We start from the raw sequence: 24,983 nt of genomic DNA, 5'->3' as shown, positions 1-24,983 counted from the left end.
AGGCTCTGAAAGATCTGGGCCAGATTGCTTATGTCCCCTGCCAAGTACTCTCCATGTTAGGATTCTGGGTAAGATGAGGAATGGAAAATATTATCAGGCTTATCTTCATTTAGTTATCCACACCAACTCAAGAGCTACACTTTATCTAGATCAAAATGGAAGGAATTGAGATAAAGTTTTGAGCATGCCTGGAACTTCTGCTGGAAAATTAGATGGGAAAATTTTTATTCTACTTGAATTATAGAAACATTTAGGATTGTTATATACTGTAGGTGTAGACAAAGTACTTTTTAGAAAAGGGAGAAACTATCAGATGCCTAATTGCACTGGTATGGTTCAAAACTTGCAGGAGAAATAATTTTATTTGGTGTGAAACTTAATTATTCTCCTAAACCCAAGGCTTTTCACTTGTTAGGCAAAAGTCCTGCTACTGAACTAAGTTCCCAAACCCTTGAAAAGAATTATGATAAATTGTTTATAATACCTAATGACTTGTATTCTATCATGCTTATACTATAGCATAGAAGAATTGATAGTATGTTCTTCCAAAGTGGAAAAGTTTGAATTAGTGTCTTCTACATTATTTCCCATGTTGAGTGAGGATGTTAGTAATTTGGTTTGATACTACCTTTTACCCATTCTCAGGATTTCAGTATTCATTTCAGTGACTTCATGTTCCTCTTTGAGGATTACTGCTGGGGATATTAGTTTGTTCATGATCTTATAAAATAGCCAGTTAAAAGCAATAGTGCTGTGGGATGTTCTGAATGTCAAATGTGTTGCTCTGATTGGTTAAAATAAATAAAGTGCTGATTGGCCAGTAGCCAGGCAGGAAGGATAGGGTAGTCGGGACAAGGAAGAGGAGAAGGCTGGGAACAGGAAGGAGGAGGAGAGAGATACTGCCAGCCGCCGCCATGACAAGATGTAAGGTACTGGTAATCCACAAGCCACATGGCAAAGTATAGATTAATAGAAATGGGTTAATTTAAGATAGAAGAAGTAGATAACAAGAAGCCTGCCATGGCCATACAGTTTGTAAACAATGTAAGTTTCTGTGTGTTTACTTGGTTGGTTCTGAGCATCTATAGGCCTGACAGGTGAGAGAGATTTGTCCTGACTGTGGGCCAGGCAAGAAAACTCTAAATACACAATAGAAGGGATATTACTGCAATTTCAGGGATTAACTTTCACAGTAAGATCGAAATCTCCTTTAAGAACTAGTTCGTTTGTGTGGTTTGGCAGAAAGGATGAATGAAGGCTATTGATTTCTTAAGAGTGTGGTTTCTAGTTTATTGGGCAAACCACAGGTTTTAACACAGTGGTCAAATTTGAATGTGATAAGACTGGCAATTTTTATTCTTTGGGTAGTTTTCCTATTTGTTTTGTTTTGCTTTGTGCTGTGCTGAGTGTCAAATCTACTTTCCCATGTAGGTTGAGCAAGCATTGCATTACTGCTCTGTTTTGCCTCAGATATCTTTTTCAAACTCTGATCATTTTAAAATAGATTTTTTGCAACCATTGTTTCTACATAAATATTTAGAAATATCTTAATATATTGAATATATTACTGTAATATTAAGCTTTGCTTTTACATAAAATTTTAAAATATTTTCTTTCATATATTTTTAAATGCTTAAAAATGAAAGCTTATAATTATGCATCCTTTTTCATTTAAATGGAGGTATTACTGTCAGTCATCATTTTTCTTTCCTTGTCACCAAGTGCACATAGCTTTCAGTAGTTTTTTGTTTTGTTTTTCAAGACAGGGTCTCTCTGTGTAGTTTTGGTGCCTGTCCTGGAACTCACTCTGTAGACCAGGCTGGCCTTGAACTCACAGAGATCCATCTGGCTCTGCATCCCAAGTGCTGGGATTAAAGGCGTGTGCCACAACCACCTGGCTGTTTTCAGTAGTTATATAAGCATTAATTGAATAGATGAGCATAAATACCTTATCAAAAGTAATTTTGCACATGCTGGATGGAATGTATTCATAATAATAATTATTAGTATTTTTTTTTTCATTTTTGTCCTAAGTAATGTCCTGTGCTGTGTTAGATGTCAGAATTCTTTCTTGAATTATTTGATAGAATCAAAGATTTGTTTCAAAACTAATTCTCTTCATGTTAAATGTTCATCTGAATGAGTTGTAATTTTAAAATTTTTCCTTAGGATTAATACATTCACTGTTGATCATCAGAGTAAGGGCTGAATGCATTATGGAGATATCATTAATAATATTGGATGTTTTGAACAAACATTTTAGCGATTCCCTCATTTCATAGCTTGTGTGTACAGTACTTGGATATTGTCCAGTTTACTAAAATGCAAATGGTATTAAATGGCTATCACTTGTGTTCACTGGGATTTATGATGGAGCAGTTTGGAAGCACTCCATCTCCTTCAGTGGAAATGTGCTGAATTCATGGAAGGAATTCTCAGCTCACATGGCTTCAAAGTCTTTAGTGGCTTGTTTGGGTTTGACCCTTGAATATTTCTGGTTTTATAAGAAATCAGATATCATGGATTTTTGAACTTGAACATTCCACATTTAATGAGTAGGAGTTTAAATTCCATACTCTTTTGGACATCTTTTATAAAATTAATATTTTGGGTCCATTGAAGCTGATTCAGTTCTGTGCCAGTCACTTAATGGTCATTTCATTTGATGATATTTTCAATCTTAAATAGGACAGAAAGCCTTAGGGTCTATCTCAGTGATAGAGTGCATACTTAGCATCAGAGAGGCCTTGGGTTGGATCCCTAGCAACTGAAATCAAAACCAAATAAAACTCACTATGGAGAAAGCACCATTGACCTTTGCCTTGGTCTCAGTAGGAATGATCTTTATGGATAAGTTTCTTAATGTGAATATTTTAAACGATGTGCTATGGTTATATAGCTACTTACATAGCACTGTATTTTAAAGTAAATGAGAAGCAGCTAAGCAGTTTTGTAAAGTATATGCTAATTAATTATGGAATACATGTACTCCGTTTTGAGGCTCCGTATATATATATGTACATGTGTGTAAGAACTACATATGAGTTTAAAATTACAAATGACATTTTAAAAGCATGCTAGACAACAATTCTCATTGGAACTTTAAATGGAGTATCATTATTCCTCCATTTAAAATCATATGACATGGGGCTGGAGAGATGGTTCAGCAGTTCAGATCACTTGCTGCTCTTCAAGAGAACTTAAGTGAGGTTCCTAGCACCCATGCTGTAACTTATAACTCCAGCTGTAACTGTCTTAAGTCCAGCTCCCACTTCTGCTTTTAGCAGGCACACAGACATCCATGATGCGAGCTTGCATGTCTGCACAAGCTAATTTCTTTAAAATTCTATGATACAAGTCTGATTTTTCCAAGTGCTATTGGTGCAGCAGTTCTTGTGTTATTTGGTCAGATTGATTCTTTCATGTTTTAGAAACAGATCCTATTAGATGAGTTTAGTATTAGCTGTGAGAAGAGAATGTTGTGCTCATTTTAAAGGGGGCACAGTGGTTCTCACGCAAACTGAACCTGCCCAATGCAGATGGTTTTCTCTGGAGTGTGATTATAGGGGAGACAACACATGTGGGATCTATTGACAACAGAGCATGATTCATGTGTAAGGACCTTGCAGGTGACAAATATCAAGGAGAAGTTGCAAATATTTTTAATAGAAAAGTTTGTTTTGTTTTATTTTTACTAGTCCATTAAAAATTCTCAATAAAAAAGTATAGACTAATTATGAAATCATTTTTATATTCTCCCCAAAGCTGGTTAAACCATAATCTTCCACGGATTGTGAGGTTCTGCTATTTTTAATTGTATATGAATATAAGTATTTAAAACTCTGAAAACCCCAAAAGCTCCTTTTAAAAATTTGAGATTCTGAGCCAGGTGGTGGTGGTGCACACCTTTAATCCCAGTGCTCAGAAGGCAGAGAAAGGTGGATCTCTGTGAGTTCGAGGCCTGCCTAGTCTACAGAGTGAGTTTCAGGACAGCCAGGACTGTTACATAGAGAAACCCTGTCTTGAAAAACAAGCAAGCAAGCAAGCAAGCAAGCAAACAAACAAACAAAAAACCCCAAAATATTGAGATTGTGTATGATCAAAAGTTGCTGTGTGTAGGCATACTGTACATATCTAAAATACAGATCAATACCTGATCTAATTTGATGGATGTACATGTGACTGGGATGAGAATACATCTTGGGGATCAGTCACTTAGTAGAAGATAATGTGGTGGTTTGGTAATCATGAAAAAAGAAATGGCCGCCAAGAATATCGGTGTCCCCTCAAAACAATGCAATGGGCAGCTTGGGAGAAGAGATGCCAAGCCAGGAGGCATGCCACTTGGGTGTTCTCTCACATTGTGTGTGTGGCTGGCCCTGTGTACTGGCTGCTGCTGCCTAATGATGTGCAGGGAGGCACATGGTGCCACTCTGGGTGGTGCTGATGCTGAGTGAGGTTGCTTCCATTCATCTCTCCATCTTGGCATCTCTGCTTGGCGGGAGTGACAGACCAGTAAGGACAAATTATGTTACTGTTGTCTCCCTGCTCTTAGGCTATGGAATGGTGTGGGTTCTAAGAGTACACTCCATTCTGGTGCGGTAATAGCAGATTAGCATGTATATGTTTTTTGTTTGTTGTGTTTTACTTGTATATATATATTCTGTTGGCTGACTTTATCTCCCTGAAACATTCATTAAGTAATAGAAATTTGTCTGTTCAGTAATACTCTCTTTATTCTGAAACCTAGAATATATTTTCAGGAAGCATTAGAAAGATAAGATGAACTTAATATCTTGATTATTTGATTATTGAAAAGATGCCTAAAAGTTACTTATTTTATTACTTTTGAAATTTTACCAAGATAGTTTAAATGAATGTTAATTTGTAGTAAGTATTTAATTACATGTAATATATCAGCACTGTGAGTTAATTGATTAATGAGGACTAACTGTACTAACCATGCAAATTTTTCCTAAATTTTCATATCTATATGAGTATCATGCATATATCCATGCTGCAGTTTTAATTTCATGGTTTTGGGCTTTCATGAACTGGATGGTCATGCTGATGTAATACAGATTGCTCTTGAGTCATTGGTCTTCACTTATTCTTTTCAGCTGATTTTCACAGCAGTGGGCACATTGTTGTGAATGGGTGGAAGATACATAACACAGCGAAGAATAAATGGTTTGTATGCATGGCTAAAAGCCCTGAAGAGAAGCATGAATGGTTTGAAGCTATTCTGAAAGAAAGAGAACGTCGGAAAGGTTAGTGCATGAAGTGGGAGCTATTGTGCTTTGTGAAAATAATTAGTTAAAAGGCAAACATTTTTACTCAGGTTGCCTCTTCTCACTCTAAATGGCATGTTCTGCCCAAGATTTCAAAATTGAAAACAACAAAAATAATCCATACTCTATAAAATTTCTAATGATATTTGTCTTTATTAGGCTCTATTCTTACCTAATTATTCATTTTTACTGATAAATGCTAATCATTTTTACACTGTAAAAACATAGAATTTTAATATAAAATTTTGTGAAGACTAAAAGGCAATTAAAACATTTCTTCTTCTGCAATGTTTCTTCCTGCCCCATCCACTGACTGTGAATGGTATCAGGATTTAACTTTGCCTCTGGCTTCTCTGTTCTCATTAGTGGGACTTCTACTTGTATACTTGTGTACTTCCTTTGTGCCTTGCCTTGCCTTCTCTCCTGGGCTTAGTATTCACCTGCTGTGCTGACCCCCAGACTTCCCTTGACATTGTCAGTATTTAGTGGGCTTCTCTCTACTTGGCAGTTTGCTTGAAAAGCATCCTCACTTTGCTTTGTCTTTTTTTTTTTTTTTTCATTTTTCTTTATTAAGAAAATTTCTACTCATTCTACATACCACCCACAGATCCCATCTCCTCCCTCTTCCCCCCCCCAGCCCTCCCCTTTGTCTTTTGAAATCTGGAAGGCCCTCTCCTTCATAGCAGTAAATCCCCCCCCCCCCCCACTGTGTTCCATACTCTGTCCTCTAAGCTACATACAAAGTGACAGAACTTCCTTTCCCATAGTGCCTGCCTTTTTCACTGGCTCATGAAAAATACTTTGCTATCTCCCCAGTACCTAAGGAATCAAGTGTTTTACCCTTACCAGGGCACTGCCAAACCCACCAGAGCATCTATATTCTCATCTAAGCCTCAGGACTCCATGCCATGAATTGCTCAGCTTTAGTGACTCTTGTAAAAAATTCTTTCTTAGAAATAAGGATTCGTAATTCTATATTTAAACACGGTCTTCTTGTGAATGATTCTGTGGCATTTCTCACACAGAGGTGAGATGTGCTGAATAAGCCTCTCCTACTGCAGTGTGCTCTCCCCTTGAGGGTGGACCTCAAGTACAGCTGTGCTAATCTCATCTGCCCTCCTCTACTGGCAAAACCATGTGCCCTTGGGGCATGGCCTCACATGGGTGCCTCACACACTGGGAATATAGCCTTGCTGGTCTCACTAGGATGCTATGGATTTCTTAAAAACTGGTCCCAGTTCTACAGAGCTCAGACCTATAGCCTCTAGCTCAGTGGTTCTCAACCTGTGGGTCGCAACCCTTTGAGGGTTGAACAACCCTTTCACAGGGCTCACCTAAGACCACCAGGTATTTATATTATAGTTCATAACAGTAGCAAAATTACATTCATGAAGTAGCAGCAAAAACCATTTTATGGTTGGGGGTCACTACAACATGAGGAACTATATGAAAGTGTCAAAGCATTTGGAAGGTTGAGAACCACTGTGAGTCTAGCTGATGGTAGATATGGCAGTCAGGGCTTGCCTAGTGAGGGTGTGAGTGAACAGATGAAAACTTTTAGTTAACATGATGTCTTCTATTTCATTTTTGATAGGCTTAAAGTTAGGAATGGAGCAAGACACCTGGGTAATGATCTCTGAGCAGGGTGAGAAATTGTATAAAATGATGTGCCAACAGGGAAGTCTGATCAAGGACAGAAAAAGAAAACTGACTACATTCCCTAAGTGCTTCCTTGGCAGGTAAGCTTAGTCTCCTGGGTGTATCATCTATTTTATATGATTTGTGTTTTAAAAATGTTATCCTAAGCATTTTTGAATCCTTCCTCATAATCAGGCTTTTCTGGACAGTAGGGATATGAGATAATAGACAAAGATGCTGAGTCATGGATGGCCCCTTGAGCCATCAATTCACCCTCTTTGGCTTCCACAATGGCCTGTAGTCAGGGAACTAGAGCTTAGGGTCAAATGAGGAGTGTCACACAGGGGGTGTTCCTGTTGGGGTCAGGATGATGGACATGCTGTGGAAGTGCACAGGGTCTGAGAATCAGAGTTGGGCAGGAATCTACAGAGTGAAGGGATATTGGCGAGCTGTGAGAAGATGATCCAAACTTCTGCTTAGTCTGAATTCGTACAGCTGGACTCAGACTAAATGGGAATAGATGGAGAGTCCAATAGATTGCCATGTGAAGGGACTATAACCATTGACTGTGCCATTTGGGAACATGAGGTTCTGTGAATGAGAAGGGTAGCTGCTTCAGTTTGGTCTTCTTGGGCCAGACTCCAGTCTCGCCTCTTTCTGTAAGTAATTTTGAACTCAGTAATCCATACTTAGGAGTGTAATGCTCCTGTGGTTATTTAAAAGCAGACACTGTGGATTAGGAAGCTTGATACACTCATATAGTTAGAGAATGCTGAAGTCTATAAAGTTCCCTGGAGTTATATCAAAGATCAGACTGTAATCAACCATTTTTGTTCAACTCCTGGATACTTCTGTTGGTTAGTTATAATGGTTTGAGACAGGTTTTTTTTTTTTTTTTAAATCTCCCTTTGATCCATGGAGTTTATGGATCTGTGCCCACCAGGATATCCTTTCACTACCTACCAGGAAATAGTATATTGCCACATCTGAACTGTAGGCAAGGAAAATTCAGACTGAAGTGTAGTAAGTTTTTTTTTTTTTTTTTTTTTTGGTTGGACTATCTTTGAATCACCAGCCCCCAAATAATGACACAGAAACATATTAATTATGAAAGCTTGACCTTTAGTTTAAACTTGTCTCAACTAACTCTTATAACTTAAATCAATCCATGTATATTATAACAAAAAGCCCCTTATCTACTTTCCTGCCTTAACGTGTATTTCCTGCACTACACAACCTACTTGGAGAATTTTGTGCCCCTTGATTATTTGGTATAAGGTGTTTGTTACCTGTAGATCAATGGAAAATAATGTGTTTGGTGTTGACTTGTTTGCAAATAACAAAAATGACTCTGAAACACAATCATTAGTTTATGTAAATGTTCAAATGTTTTATACATAAACATGAGAGCATTTTATTTGCAAAATGTCTACATTTACTGCAAATTTTTTTCAGTGATACCCACAACTATTTGCCTTGGGGGCATCATCTTTTAATTAAAATCTATATTTGAATGATCTCTTTGGGAGTGAGGGGCATCCCCAAGAATAGTTATTTAGTGAGTGCAGTGTTGGAGAGGCTCAGCACATAGGGTTTCGGAGATAGATTCTGATTTCTGTGGTCATGAGCTCTGTGGAAAAAACCAAAAACCAAAAACCAAAAAACCACCTGCTGGATGTCTTGAAAATGATGCTTTGGATATTTAAGATTTTTTTCATGGCTGCTTCATGATATGTGGACCAGACAGACTTCCTGGGAAGACACAGACTTTATCATTTCCATTGTCTTTCTCTTGTAGTGAATTTGTGTCATGGCTTCTGGAAATTGGGGAAATTCACAGGCCTGAAGAAGGTGTTCATCTGGGACAAGCATTGTTAGAAAATGGGATCATCCACCATGGTGATTATTTCATTATTTCATTAATTTCCTTTCTTTGTGTGTTCACAAATGGCCTGTCTTTGAGTCCCACATCTGTTTCATGTACAATTTTCCATTTCATAGCATGGTTATTTCTTTTAGTGCCTTCAGTATGTAAAGAACAGCATATCATGAGTTTAAGATTATATAGTTGCCATTCTCTAAACCCAACAGTCACTGTACAGGCAGAAGCCAGAATACTAATAAGTACCAGACTGTGGAAGAAGAGATGCATAGTTCTGACTAGAGTATGTGAGACTGCTTCATGGGGACAGTGGCACTGCTGATGGGCATTACAGAATGAATACAACTTAAAGTAACAGAAGGGGCACCCCTCTGAGGAAATGTTAGCACTCAGTTAGAGTAGGAAAAACTTTCGTGGTGGCCACTGGAGGAACTGCAATAGGCTCCCATGGGGCTACACTGTGAGCTCCAGGGATCAGCATCCTGCCGGGGGCTTGTGGTGGGAAGACACCTAATTGAGCAGGCTGACCCACTGGCCCTGTCCAGAAGCTCAGAGCTGATGCATATCTTCCCACGGAGGCATGGTCAGGACTTGGTCTCAGAGTATGACTGCAGCACCTCAGAGTCTGCAGGTTGAAGGTTAAAGGCTGCAGCACACAGGTCTGCCAGCAGGTAAAAGAACAAGGAGCCTTTGGAGCTGGGTCCACAGATATGGAAAGAGTTGGCCCGTCTGAGAAGCTGGAGAAACTGAAAGAGCTTAGGTAGTAAGTGTTTGGATGTGATGGATGAAGAGACTGGACTCTGGTGAACTTTCTGCTCTGCATGACCAAGATGGAATTCAGGAGAGGCTTAAGCAGTGAGGAGTCAGGAGTGGAGTAGCTGTGAAACTGGAGCAGGGCACTTGGGAAGGGTTCAGTTGGGCTCACACACCAAAACCAGGGAGGGAGTGGAGATGAGACTAAGGTCAAAGCTGGAAGAATCTCTGATGTGGAAAGTGGGGTGGGGAGAAACAGACAAGGAATCATTGTAAATTGTAGCTATTAGACTATGGAATTTTTACAGTCATGTCTTCCCTAGTCCACAGTGGTACACAAGCAAAGCAAACCCGTTTGGGTTTTCCCCATCACTCTGGGTGTTACCTCTGTGACCGACCAGTGCCACCTTCTAGCAGGTCGGGCAGCACCACTCTAAGTAGCAGCTCTGTCCTTCCCAGGATCCCTGCCTCCTCAGTGTCCACCATTTTCCCCCTGTTCCCACTTTTGCTTGAGGTTCCTTTGCAACAGATAGATGAAGGTATCAGGTTCCTTTATAACAATAGATATGAGATGAAAGTATGAGGTTCTTTTATAACAGACGGAAGATGAAGGTATGCACCCATTTTCATTGCTTTTCCTGGCTTCTCGTCAGCTCAAGTCCAGATTTCTTCCAATGGTTTAACTCTTTCACAAAGGCCTGCAACACTCTGCACAGAGGGACACTTGGTTTCTACTCTAAGTGGGCACCGAGCCAACCTGACCTGCTTCACTGTGCCCACCTAGCCTTTACATCTTTCCATGCTCGAAGGTGACACTTAACTTTGGATCTTTACTCTTGCTTCTCTCATTCGACAGTTGCTTGTAAGTTTCTCATAAAAGTGGGGGAATATTTCTAAGTGCTAAAAATACAGTACTGTGGAAAATGAAGTAACAAAATTCCCTGCATCCTTGACTCATCTTTTCTGTGGCTCTCTGACTTTTAGAAGCCCTTCCATTCAGTCTGCCATTTTAATACATTAAATTTCAGGATTTGAAGTTTTTCTGAGTTTTGAATTTATGATTAGTATGTGTGCATAGACATGCATGTTGTGTGCTGGCCAGAGGGTAACTTTCTGGAGTTGGTTCAGTCTATCTGTCATGTTTTTGGGTATTGAACTCAGGTTATCATGCTTGTACAAAAGTGATTTTACCAGCTGAACCATTTTCATGTGCTTATCACTGTCTGAAATTACAATGTTATTTTGTTTCTTTGGTTATAAATTATCTCATTGTCTCTCTTACCATATCCTGGCCTCTACTGAAAATATATGCAACTAACGAGTACATGAGCCATATCTATCTATCTATCTATCTATCTATCTATCTATCTATCTATCTATATTGCTTATATGTATATGTTGTGCTCTTCATGCCCAACATATTTAGGTAATCAGTAATCACATGCTAAATGAATAAGAGAATTATCATGCTTTAAGCAAATGGCAGATACTTTCATGTTGTGTAACATTTTATACTTGATTCAATAATAGAAAAGATCTAAAGCATCATATACATGCAGTTAGCATCTAGTGTGATAGAAAAGCACCAGGTAACAGCTATAATAGGTACTTTTTGCTGTGACCAAAACACCTATCATAAGCAATGAAAAGCAAGGTTTTACATTGGTGCATGGATTCAGATGGTCACATGGTCATTTGGCTCCGTGCATTTGAGTAGAACATTATGGGGGTGGGAACCTGTGGCAGAGGGGAGATGTTTGTCTCATGGCCAGTCAGGAAGCAGAGATCCAGGCAGACAGGAAATAGTCAGGGATAATAAACCCTCATGATCCATCTCCAGTAACCTGCTTCCTTGGGCTCTACTTCACCCCACCAGTTTCCAGAAATGCTGTTGGCTTTTGTCCGTTGGTTTTGTGTCCCTGTATGTTGATTTGTGCCTTTACTAAATAAGTTCTTCATTTTTTAAAAATGTCTTTGTGCATAGAAGATAGAGAGACAATTTTTTTCTTTCCAAATTGGCTATCTTTTATTTCTTTTCCTATCTAATTGCTCTGGAAGGACCTGTGAGGAATAGAAGTATAACTGAATGCGGTGAGTTTGTTGCTAGGGCAATTCAGAGCTGAGACATATGGCCAGGAGCTGAATGAAATTCAGAGTTACAGAGTTTCTTGTAACAAATAAGGAGAGTAATGGGAGATGATTCCAGTGTGAGGTCTTTGCCTGGAAAAGGTCAGCAAGGTGTTTTTATTGGGGAACCTGATATATATTCGTATAGGGAAACATCTTCATCACAGGTAGAGGCCATTGCATTCCTGAGTGTGTACATGTAATCAAGGTCATCCTTCTTTATATATCACATATTTCCTTAAGTGGCCAATAGGAATACCCCCTAGTAAAGAATTTAGCATTGTAATAAGATTGGAGAGGTGGTCTTGTCCCCCTGGATGCCTCCTCTTAAACAAACCAGGAGCTTTGACAAGGACTAAATGTTATCTCACGATGCGGTAGTTCCCCTCCCCCTGCCACAGCAGCATGCCCTTGGAAGTGCTTGCCTAGCAGCTGACAGAGGTATTGTAAAGAAAAATTAAAATATAAAAATTGCAAGTAAGTGAATGGGCCTAGAAAACAGGATATTAAGTACTGCAAACCCAGGTTTGGAAAGACAAATAGATAGCATGCATTCTCTCCAGTGTGTCAATGCTGGCCTCTTTCAAATATGAACATCCAGATGGAAGTGGATCTCAGGAAACTAAAAGGGAGGCGTTAAGGGAGGGAGGTAGTGAAGGCAGACCACTGGGGACACATGGATGGAGCAGGGAGACGGCAGGGAGTGGAGAATCCAACCAGAAAATAGCAGGATGTATATAAAAACCCTAGAAGGAAATCTGTAACTATAAAAGCTAATTTAAAAATTAAATATTTAGGATAGAAGTAGCAAGTGTGAGTTTCTTCACTATGTTTTGGCCTCACAGGAGAAGCTTTTAGATGTGCCCCGTCGAGGATAATGTTAGCTCCCGCCTCACACAGTCCTCGTTCTGTTCAGGTATATCCTTTCTATGCTAAATCTGCTGGGAGATTTTTATCCTGAAACGATGCTGTGTTCTGTCAAATGCTTTTCCCTGTCTCTTGAGCTCATCTTACTTGTAATTGTTAATATATTCATATTTACTGATTTGTCAGTATTGAACAATCTTCTCCCCCTAGGATAAACTCCACTTGACCATGACAGATGTTTCTTTTTTGTGTCCTGTTGAATTTGTTTTTGTCAATATAAGAGGGGAAAAAAAAATCCTCCAACTGTCACCTCAAAGGGGATAAGAGTTTATTCTGAGCCAAATATGAGTAAGCATAGCCTGGAATGGTTACCTCAAATACCACGTTATGATGAGTTAACAGTTTAATTAAATTTTTATAGTAATATAAAAAGTCATAAAATAATATACCTTTCCAAAAACTTGGTAGTTACATTGGGTAGGGGAGTTATGGCCAAGCTACAGGTCTTATGCTAGCTGATCACACTTTTAGCCCTTTAATTAATGTGACTAGGATGTGTTTATACATTCCAAGAGCAGTTTATCGGTCAGTTAAAGGATGTTTGGTCCCACACAGAGGTAGGCAAGAGATGACTGTTTCGGGCCTGGAAGTAGCTCAAGATATCTTGTGATTAGGCTCTGGACCTGCAGCATTCCAAGCTTCCACATCACTGAGTCAATGGCTCTGCAGGCACAGCTTCTTCCCAGGAATCCTTGTTCACAATTTTGTAGCATTTTGTTAAGGATTTTTTGCAGCTCTGTTTATTAGTGATAGTAAACTGTGATTTTATTTTATTGTGGTATCCTCATCTGGTTTCATGAACTGAATTTGGAACTATTTCTTTCTCTTCATTTTTTTCTTCTTTTTTCTTTTTCTGAAGAGTTTGAGAAGGATTTGCCTTAATTCTTTAGGCATGTGTTAATGTTTATCAAAGAAACCATGGTTCCTGATGATAAAGAGTTTTGAGAAATGAAAATCTTTATCCTGTGGATGACACAGCAGGCTTGCCATCCTTATCTTTCATTCAGAAAGAAAAAGAGAAAAAAGAAAAAGAAACAAATGACATGTAAAAAAGTGCCTATCAGTGTAAAAATTTTGCCATCTCTTACATATTGACAGTATTCAGTAATGTCTGGGTGTCTGAAGAAACATATTTTGGATTGGTGTTTGTGTGGTCTTGGCTCAATCACTATATGATAAAATAGATACAAGCAGATATTTACTTGTAGGGCTAAGGATTAAAAAACAAATAACTTGCTTATTATCTAAATATCTACTCTTTACAGTTTTTAAGTTGAAGTTTATTTTATTTTGTGAGCTAATGTCTTGCTCTGTAGTCTATGCTGACATAGATCTTACTTTGTAGCCCAGGCTGACCTCAAACTCACTAGGTAGGTTAGGCTGGCCTTTGACACTGCAGTCCTCCTGCCTCTGCCTCCCTAGTTATAGGATTATAGGCATGCACTACCACACTGGCCTGACTATTATTAACCTCAATCGAGTCTTCAAATCATTATATGGAAAGTTTCAGTATAGCAAAAGACAAAACCTTATAGATTTTACTGTTGAAAATATTGAATTGACATTACTTGGTTGGGAAATCAAAAGCTTTTTATAAATTGTGAATATGTGTTCAGTAAACTTGTGTTTACTAAACAATGTAGCTTGCCACTGTTCTACAGTAACATTTCCATGTTTTAGTTACCGACAAGCATCAGTTCAAGCCAGAGCAAACGCTGTACCGATTCCGCTATGATGATGGCACATTTTATCCCAGGAGTGAGATGCAGGATGTGATTTCAAAGGTAAGGTTGCCTCAGCAGCGTCCACAGCAACCCTCATGTTCCAAACAAAGTGAGGAAGAAAAGCTACTAAGAGGCTTGAAAAAGTCTTCTAATAGAGAAAACTCTTAAGTTATCACATGAACGGTCTTTGTCTTATCAAAATTTCTGAAATTTCAGTGTTGGATCATTTATTTTCTTCCCTGCTCCTAAGTGGAAGCAGAATCCCACTCAGAAGGTACCAGTCTTTGACTTTCATGTGGTGCAAACTCTGGTTGAGACATTTGTATAATTTTTAAAAACCATAAACATAAAGACTAACTTAGTACCAGTTTTTATTTACCTTTGGCGATATTTTATATTAACATATATTGACTATACATTCTAGATTTATTGCTGTGTTAATTTTCTGTTTAAAGTATATCTTATAATTTATAATAAGAAAAATTTTAGGTAAACCTTCATATATGTCATACATAAATGACAAGATCACAGTACAATTCCATCCTGTTCTTCAGAGACTTAACTCCTATTTTTATCATGCATTTCAATATGTGGCTAGACTTTCAATTTTGTTGAGATTGTGTGATGACTCCAGGGACTGAAAAAGAATGGATTTGTTATTCGGACAGTTCCCCAGCATGTATGTCTCTTGACTGATTTACCCACTTCTGACCTGCATTTGTCTTACACAGGGTGTAAGGCTGTACTGTCGTCTTCATAGTTTGTTTACTCCAGTGGTCAGGTGAGTCTGCTTCTTATGGGGGCCATAAATGCAATGGTTAAGTTTCATCATAGAACTTGGATTATTTCATTTTTAAGTAATTATTTTTCTCAAATATTCCTAAATTTTTCTAGCACTATATACTCAGTGTCTTTTCCCTTTGTTAGGATTTCAAAATTTACTTTATTCTTATTTCATACCATCATCTTCAGCTGAAATGAAATAATCCATATTCCATTAATATTTAATAAATGGTAGTAATTAAACGACCTAGAAATGATTCAGAAATGCTATTTATTCTAAATGTTCACAGCTAGGAAGATTTTTATATTTTACACATACTCTCTCTCTCTCTCTCTCTCTCTCTCTCTATATATATATATATATATATATATATACATATATGTTTATATATACATATATATGTGTGTGTTTATATATATATATGAATGATTGAACATTGGATGTATATTTTATACTTCCTTTTGATAGACTTTCCCCTCCAAGACAATACTTTTATTTGATAATTAATAATTATTTTAGACTTACTAGACATAATTTTGGAGTTTATTAACTAACTCATTTTCAAAACAAATGCATAGTCCAGTTTTAAACAAATACATATATTTCTCAGTAATGTCTATAGAATCCGAATGTTTGCATGCAGTGCTTTTATTTTACATGCCTAATGTCAGTTATAAGGTCATATGGGGAGGGATAGATAGGTAGATAGATGATAGATAGATAGATAGATGATAGGTGATGGGTACCTAGAGATTGTTTCCAGAAATTGCCATGTGTGCATAATGGAATGCCCTCTTACACCATGTAAGCATTGTGAGCAGGTCCTTCAGGAGAACCTGGTGTCTTCTTACCTGAATAAGTGTTGTCTACTTTACCAGCAGACTTCACAGTGTAAAGTTGGGAAAGAGTGAGTGTGGACTTTATGGCATACTGCTGCTGTAGATCCCTTCCAGATGCTTTGGACAAATTCATATTAAATACCTAGTAATTATATATCTTTTTCCCTGCTAAACAAATAGAAAAGAGTAATAGCTAATTATTCATGTCATTTGCATATATATAAATATTATGGGCATGAAAATGAGTTCAGATAAATATATTTTTTCTATGAGATTTTTATATCAAGAAAGTTAGTCCTTAGGAACAGATAAGAAGGAATTTTTCTTTTTTTTTTTTCTGACAGTTGGCAAAGACTTCCATTTTCTATTCCCTTTTTTTTCTGGACTACAAAATGAAATGGATTATAGATTGTGAACAAGACCAGTCATGAAACTCCTTCAGTTTTCCAAAGAACTTAGTATTTGTCTTCAGATGACATACTGCGGTCTCCCTTGCCTACATTCCTACAGCTAGTATGACACTGAGTTGGGATCTGCATCTGGTTCCTGGGCTCTTGAATAATCTTTATGCTAGCTTGTTTTTCAACTTTGAATGATTTCTCAGTCTGGAAAGTCTACTGAGCAGGGAGTCTGAAGTGAGAACCAGTCAATCCCCATATCCTCCAGGGAGGATAGGGAGCTGGTTTCATTGTTCCATGCTCTGCTGAGACAGATTGTGAAATAGACTGTCCCTGGATCTATTTCAGGCCTTTCAGGCCTGTGAATAACTATAGTGCATATTCCCCTGTCTTCTTGGAGAATGTAGAGGCAAGAGAGGCTATTGCTCTATTCTCCACACTTTGAGGAGAATTTTAGTAGCTATGACTTAGGGGTAGAAATTCTGTTTTCTTATTCCTCCATTAATGAGATGCCATTTTTATAGCTAACTCAGTACCAAGTATGATAGCAGTAATAATCTTAATTGCAAAAAAATGTGAAAGAAGAAATGCCCTATTTTGGTACATTGATGGGTCTGTCTTCTCTTCTATGATCGGATAGATTTTTGTCTCATATATACTTTGTTAACTTCTCTTATATATACATTGGGTGATTGCAAGTGCATTGGTAGGTTTTCCTGCTGTACACTGATACTAAATGGAAGGATTTGCCTGTGCTCACTTAGTCCCTTGCTTAATGTTCTTGCTTTCTTCTTCCTTTGTAGAGATAAAGATTACCATTTAAGGACCTACAAGTCTGTGGTCATGGCCAACAAATTGATAGACTGGTTAATTGCACAGGTAAGGAGGCAAATAGGTGTTGCTATGCCTCCTTCTTTCCATTTCGCTTTGAATGTGTGAATTGGGAGCTTTCAGATTTTAGTGCTTGCCTGCAGGTGACATAGGTGGTCTCCCTTGCCTACATTCCTACAGCCGGTATGACGCTGAGTTAGGATTTTAATCTGGATCCTGGGCTCCTGAATAAACTTTATGCTAGCTTGCTTTTTTAAAAATAAGATGTGCCTATTTTGAAAATATGAGCTGAGTTTCATCAACAAACAAACAAGCAAGCAAACAAACAAACAAACAAAACCCACCAAGCATAATTTGAGGATCAATGAAGAGTATCTATGTTCAGACACTAACTTGTTTTGCGTGCTTTTTCGACTAATTTGTTTTTAAGTAGCTGTTCATTAGTCCTCTCAAATGATTCTAATGTCCCATGTCATTTTCTGTGTTAGATTCCAACTGGGCTTGGGTAATGGAAGCTTTAATGTCTACAAAGGGCAAAGTGTATTATTACTGTTGCTCAGCTTCACAGAATCTTGTTTCTAACAGTGGGTGTTGAGAAAATTTCTGTGATTGGCTTATAAGTAGAACAGATCAACATGCCTGTCACAGTAGCTTTTCAAATACTGACTTACTTAGGTTTTTTTCATGATAGTTCAACTAACAAATACATGGATATATTCTGCTGATCAAAGGCAAGCCACTAAGAAAAGTTGATATACACTTGAACTGAACTTGCTGCCTGGGGAAGGGGTTTGTTTGGTTGGTTGAAATATAGTCATTACACGTAAATATTTGAGTCAGTTTCATAAGCAGCCTTATCCTTTTGTTTGTATAAAAACATCATCAGTTTCCTTTTATAAATCGGTAATAAAACTAGATGTTTAATCTTAGAATGTCGACATGTTTTTAATATTTAAACACTGTTTTTGTATGTATGTATGTATATATATATATATATATATATACATATATACATACATACATACAGTTAGAGATTTTTATTGTTTTAGTATTGATTTCTAAACTTTCCAAGGCCACCTCTTTTTGTATTTCATTGAACATAAACTTTTACATTGAGAAGTTAATGTCTTAGATGAACCAAATAATAACTTTGGTAATACCCTGAATCACCTGTACAGTAGCTCTCCAGTGTGCTACTTTCTTTCTAACACTTTTATAACACTGGTTATATGTACAGGTAGGTGGGTTATCTGTTCAGCAAGAGAATTCACATAGAACTCTGCTGTTCTAGAATTAATAGGAACCCATGCAATACCTGGTATATGGGAGAAGACTGAGGAAAATGCATCTGAGACAAAACCTGATGCTAAATCAACATTTACAGTCTAACCCAGAAAGTGTTACCAACTTTATGGGGAAAAAAATATTAGTGTTTTCTAAGGATAAACATTAAAGAAAATAGGACACACTTCAGAAAGTCCTAAGCAAACTGAAATGAAGTATTTTTTTGTCACTATGGTGTCTGCTGAAATCTCCGAGGACATTGTCTCAAGCAGTCAGTATCTGATGCCAGCTCTGCTGAAACTGAGTGAGGCAAGCTTGGACATGTCACTCCGTTTCTAGACTGTGGTGTTTTCAACTGCCTATCTTGTCCTAGAATAGACGTCATGTCACCTTACGTCCATCACTGCAGTGTCATGGTTCTGCTATTGTGAAATGCATATGTGTAAGGCAGATATTCTCAGCTCTCCTTGCCGAGCTTCAAAGTAGAACATCGTGGGCTGCCTCGTGAGAGGAGGATGTAGCAATGGGACAACAGGGAGCAAACTCCAGTGCTTAATGTAGGGGGAATAAGAGACAAAGGAAGGCTCCCTTTCCACCAAGACTCGAAGAGGACTTATTCTGCACATCAACCAGTACTGACTGGACTTGGACAGTTGTATTGGATTGATTAGAGCGGGCTGCAGTGCAGTCATCCTTGGGTTATTTTGAGATATCGTTGGATGTCGGAGATGTCTGCAGTGACTGATGTCATCTTAGAAAATGCAATGACTTTTGTTTTCTTCTGAATGCTTGCCAGATTGATGCTCTTATTATAATGGTTTATAGTCAAATACTTCATTCCACAAAGTGAACTTCCTTCTGGATAAGTGCGTTAATGTAGCCCTAAAGCATCATGTGATTTGTTTATGTGTGATGTGCAGGCAGCATTTGCATTTTTTAATTAAACAAGTCCTTGTTACATCCAGCCCAAATAATTTTTTTTTTTTTTACACTTTTCGTCAGTGCTTCCCAGATCTGAGTAGACCCAAAGGATTTTTAGAAGGTGTAAGATTACTACAGTATTTCAGATTACATTTATACACGTTTCCTTTTAATGATTTATTAGTCTTGGAAATATAACATTTAAATAATCTAAATAGCTAAAGCTTTCAGCACAAGCTTATCACTTCAACTAGCTATTGAAACAAAACATCAGGACAAGTGCAGGATGGTTCCTGCCTTCAAGAAGCTGTTGATCTGTTGGGCTCCTTTTTAAATCTTCTGTAAAATTCTCAGCATCATCTTTCACAGAAGTCCTTAAGAATCCTCCAGCTAGGCTCTGGGTCTTTTTATGTGAAACTAGTTCTCTGAGAGAATCAGGCTAATTAAGAATCTTAACTAAATTGTATAATGATACTTAACTAGGTACCACTTTATAAATGACCACATCCTGCATAAGATCCAAATTAATGGAAGGCAGGAAAATGTTTTTTTTTTTTTTTTTTTTTGAGAGTTTTAATGTTTGGTATCTTGAACTCAGCGTGATATTTAGAAATGAGTAAATACTAATTTTCAAATGAATGTGTAAAATTTATCAAACACCTGGATTGTTGAAGACATGATGCCTATTTGCAGGTACATATTCAGTTTGCTTTTGTGGATTACAGTTACAGTTTAGGGTTACAGTTGACACAGCCAGAGGTAAAAGTTTATCCTGGTGTTCTGTAGACAGGTAAAAGACATTGTATGTCCTGGCATTACCCTAGTGAAGGCAAGAGTGCCATTGACTGACTTCAGGCAATTGTAGGAAACTGGACTAACTAAAGAATTAGGATAGCTTTAAAACTTTGGAAAGTGAAGCTGTAGTTGAATCAAACCAGGACTCGATCTTGAAAGCCCAACAGAATGTTTTTGTTTTGATTATTAACATTTTCATTATTAAAAGGTCTCTCTTCAGACCTTTAGAACATGAAATTCCTGTGTAGTGCAGCTAAATTCTGCAACAGCTTATATCAGAATGACTCCAGAAAAAAATATGTTCATTTAGATAAGGGATTAAAGAAAACACCAAATTAGAGTGTTGAGGATAGAAAAGAAATAGAAATGAAAGCCGATTCGATAGAGTGCTTAAGTGCTAAGCAAAGGACTGTGGAGAATTACGGAATGTGTGGGAAATGTCCCTGAAAATAGAAATCAGGCCCTTAAGCCTAAATTTGCCTATGAACATGCACAACGATTTGTCTTTTGATTAACAGGGTGATTGCCGTACCAGGGAAGAGGCAATGATATTTGCTGTTGCACTCTGTGACAACGGATTTATGCACCATGGTAGGGACTCTTACCTGCAGACTCTCAGATGGGGTTCATTGTTTTGGGTCTTTTGGGGACACTGCGAGTATCCCAGTGTGCCGTGAAGGTCAAGGCAACCTGTCTGGGGCTTGTCATGGGTCACTGTTGAGTCACCACATCTGAGATTGATTTTGTTAGTAGTGTTGCTATGGCAAATGACTGTTACCTACCAGTGTTTTTAGTTTTTCCTCTTGTTTTCTTGATTGTGTTGACTCCAGAAGAGCCATGCTGAGACATCAAAGTTTTATTTTTTTTTTAATTCTCATATATATCTCTTTGATTTCATTTTATATTAGACACACAATCTTGCCAGAATGACAATATATAGTGTAATGATTAGATAAGAGCATGTATAGTTAGTATTTATTGTTCATTTTAGGAAAACATACCTAAAATGATCTTACAGAACTACATCTCTGGAAATAAACAGTTTTTAGTTTACTAAAGATCCTCTTTTTTGCTTGATAACTTCAAACAAATCATTAAACACTAGTGTTTTTGTTTTTAATTTCTCCATCTATCAAATTCATGAGCATTTCCCCTCCTCTCTATGCCATCTTATACCGTCTGGGCACCCAAACATTCTTTTTTCTATTACTAACACAATATGCTTCTCTATATATGTTTGACATAGCATTCACATTCATTTATCAACTATGTTTAGAAGGTTATCAATACCTATAAGAAAAAGGGTGTTGAGCATCAGTTACAGCCATTTTGGGAGCATCCTTTCCCATCATGTGGTTCTTGGAGAATTCCGTCCCATGTCCTTTTGCTTAGATCACTGTGAATGCTAAGATAGAGAAATACTGGTCCCTGGAGAGCAAACTCTTAATGAAAGAAATTACAATATTTTAAGAAATTAAAACTATAAAATCAAACTGACACCCCTCAACTCTTTTTAACCCAAAGCAATAAGAAGCTATAATTTGATGTAAGCATTTATTGCAAAACACTAAGTGATAAATAACAAAAGTTAACGTGACCAAAGTCTCCTGCCCAGACTTCTTGGTACTTCTGTTGGCCGCTATGGACAGGCTGTTGGAGGAAATATCATGTGATCTTTGGAAAAACAGTTAGATCATGGAGGCAAACCTTAACTCAGTCCACAGTGTTTTTCCTTTCTGTTGTTCATGGTGGCTTGTGTTAGTTGTTGTGATGTGGTGGATGGTTTCATTTGTCACCATGTTACCAGATGCTTTTCTGTCCAAAGATCACTCATTCACCCATCTGCTCCACATTATTTTCTGGAACTCTGTGAAAATAATGAAATAGAATAGCTGCCTCTTTGGATTGTTTGACATATGCCAATCTGTTTACATGTAGTACTTCATTTTAGGAAAGGCAGTATGAAGGTTTCTTTCATCCTCATTTTGCAGATGAGAAAACTAAAATGCAGAGAGTTTAGGTAACTTTCTAATTTTCACACTCAGAATTGGCCCCAGACCTGGACTGATACATCACAAAACTTAGTGCCCTGGGACCACAGCCTTCCTGTTACTGTGAGTCACCTTGTCTCAACAAGCACACTACAAGGTACTAATGACCAAGAATGAGAAATACAGATTTCTCTCTTAAAACATTGTGGCAGCTGTCAAGCTCTTATTAAGTATACATTCTTAAATCTGTATCTGCCTGTAGCATAAACAAGAACATAGATCAACATTCCTAGGGATTAAGGGAAAATATTAACATTTACGTAAAAGAGAAAAAAAAAAGACCTTTGCAGAAATAAGATTATTTGAGAATATTGTTTTGAAACAGAGAAGAGCTAGCAAGTCATGGAAACTAAAATCACATTTTACCCAGAAGACATATTTCTAGTTTGAAGTGTTAGACCAACTGTGACTCCTCACTGGGAGTTGCTCACACATAGAAAGATGCTATGCAACCCTTTTGCAGCTTCCCATGAAGATGTACTGCATTCGAAATATGTTTACAATGTTTTCTGAAAGTAGAAAATGCCCTAAGTTTTTATATTTAGAGTTTACAAGGTTTAGGAGTTATTGTATTTTCTCTCTTAAATTTAGATTTTTCATTTGGAAAATGGAAGACTAAGAAATGCAACATTGGAAAGATACTACTTATTTTAAAATACTAAATCTTGTAGATGACAGTAATTTGCAGGGAAGGGAGGCAGGAGGTCCCCTTGTCCTAGGATGTAAACCTGAGCTCATTGTTGGCAGGAATTCCCTGAGTGTGTGTTGGTGTGGAAAGTGAGCTTAAGACCCCAATTTACTGAAATTACTTGAATCTCTCCATTTCTGCAGTCCTGGAAAAAAGTGAATTCAAAGATGAGCCTCTACTTTTCCGCTTTTTTGCTGATGAGGAAATGGAAGGATCAAATATGAAACACAGGCTTATGAAACATGACTTGAAAGTTGTGGAGAATGTCATAGCTAAGTCACTGTTGGTAAGCCACTGTGCCTTAAGTTTCCTTCGGGTATAGCAATTAGCAAGCAAGCACACTGATGCTTTCAATCTATTTAATTGTCATGCTCTCGTGTTCTTTATCAATAATGTTAATATTTTACATTTCAGATTAAATCCAATGAAGGCAGCTATGGATTTGGGCTGGAAGACAAAAATAAAGTTCCAATAATCAAGTTAGTGGAAAAGGGGTCTAATGCTGAGGTAATGTAAATTAGCATTTTTGTTAAAAAGTCTATCATCATACAATATAGTGCCAAACTGAAATTGACCTTTATGTGTTTGTTGAAGGTTGTGTCTCTGAAGTTCTTTCTGTAAAGTAGTGTTGGATTTGTAGCAGTGGAGACCGTGTCTCGGTGATAATGGACTGGGGAGGTGGTGGTACTCCAGCGATCTACAGCTCCCAATTACTGAGTTCCCAAGTGGCATGTTCTGTGACTTCAGGATCTTCCCAGTCATTAAAGCTATCCTGGAGCTCTGTGGGAGCTATATAGGGTGTGACAACTGTGCTGTGCATGTCACATGGTCATTGTGTTCAACCAAAGGCAGCATCTTCTATCCTCCTCTTCCATGGTCCTCTCTGGGATATGATTTCCATCAGTAAAGCAAGCACTTTGGCTTCCTCATTGGATTGATGCCAATTGGCACTCTCTCACATCACTAGGTTTTTAAATGGTGGAATCTCTCCAATCATTGACTTCTTAACTGAGAACTAGTCACTCGATAGTGGTTATCTATTAGGTAGCAGTCTAGATTCTGAGAGCCTGGAAATGTAGAAAGCAGACAAAATACCCTGTTCTGAGCTGGACTGATAACTTAGTCTAACAGTCTTTCTGGACAAGGACTTGAGTTCAAGAACCAAAACCCACACTGAAAAAAGGTGTGGTGTGTGCACTTGTAGTCCTGTGTTTGGGAAGTAGAGGCAGGTGAGCTCCTGAGGTCGCAGGCTAGCTGTCCTAGGCTGCTTGGTGAATACCAGGCCAATGAGAGGCCTATCTCAAGAAACAAGGTGACAAGGTTGATATCACTTGAGGAACAACAACCAGGGTTGCCCTCTGGCTGCCACATGCGTGTACATACATGTACACACATATGAACTTTCCCCCTTCCTCCTTCCTCTCCTCCCCCACTCTTTTCCCTCCTCTCCCCCTCCCCTCCTTCCTTTCTTCTCCATCTTCACGCGCCTCCTTTTCAGTGCTGTGCCACAGTGATGCTGGCTGTAAGACTCTTTACCCTGCTGTCTAGCTTACAAGATACACAGCCCCTAAGCAAACACCTCAGGATCCAGGTCTTTAATAAAAATGTAAGAACTGCAGAAGTAGAACATGCATAATTTTAAATCTGTTTACTGAAGTCAGTGGTACTTTGTGTAAGTTAATACTAAAGGTATTTTATTTTACCATCAAACACAAGTATGTACGATAAAGCTTTCTGTCCAGAACTCCAAGTGCAAATATATTACTGCTGGTTCAGTTGTACTCTGCTAGTGCATCTGATCACAAAATGACCATGGTTAATAGTTCTCTAGGGGAAGGTCCTTCTCCCAGGCATTTTTGGAGGCTGATCTTAGGGCACAGCTTCATCTTACTCTGCTATAGACAAAATATACTGTCTCATCAAATAGGTGCACTCCAAACAGTGGGAAATTTATGTGCAGTCTTGCTGGCTAAGAACATCTGGGCTAACTGTAGGGGTATTGTCATCCGTGTCCTTTCTCAGCATGGTGCATTGGGGTCAACTCTGCCCT

The 24,983-nt window shown here is 38.0% G+C and overlaps 1 protein-coding gene across 1 annotated transcript in view; it reads left to right on the top strand.

The window, feature by feature from the left end:
• The window catches only part of Prex2 (phosphatidylinositol-3,4,5-trisphosphate dependent Rac exchange factor 2), a 297,248-nt gene that overhangs the window by 100,620 nt on the left and 171,645 nt on the right, over positions 1 to 24,983 (top strand). The window contains exons 9-17 of the mRNA XM_036177419.1: positions 5,121 to 5,270; positions 6,886 to 7,030; positions 8,728 to 8,828; positions 14,299 to 14,402; positions 15,074 to 15,123; positions 17,167 to 17,242; positions 20,713 to 20,785; positions 23,077 to 23,219; positions 23,348 to 23,440. Coding sequence (XP_036033312.1) covers positions 5,121 to 5,270; positions 6,886 to 7,030; positions 8,728 to 8,828; positions 14,299 to 14,402; positions 15,074 to 15,123; positions 17,167 to 17,242; positions 20,713 to 20,785; positions 23,077 to 23,219; positions 23,348 to 23,440 — 935 coding nt within the window. The remainder of the gene's footprint in view (positions 1 to 5,120; positions 5,271 to 6,885; positions 7,031 to 8,727; positions 8,829 to 14,298; positions 14,403 to 15,073; positions 15,124 to 17,166; positions 17,243 to 20,712; positions 20,786 to 23,076; positions 23,220 to 23,347; positions 23,441 to 24,983) is intronic.

The sequence above is a fragment of the Onychomys torridus genome, chromosome 2 (assembly GCF_903995425.1).
Source record: "Onychomys torridus chromosome 2, mOncTor1.1, whole genome shotgun sequence".
NCBI classification, from domain to species: Eukaryota; Metazoa; Chordata; class Mammalia; order Rodentia; family Cricetidae; genus Onychomys; species Onychomys torridus.
This window is presented reverse-complemented; position numbering and strand designations above follow the sequence as displayed.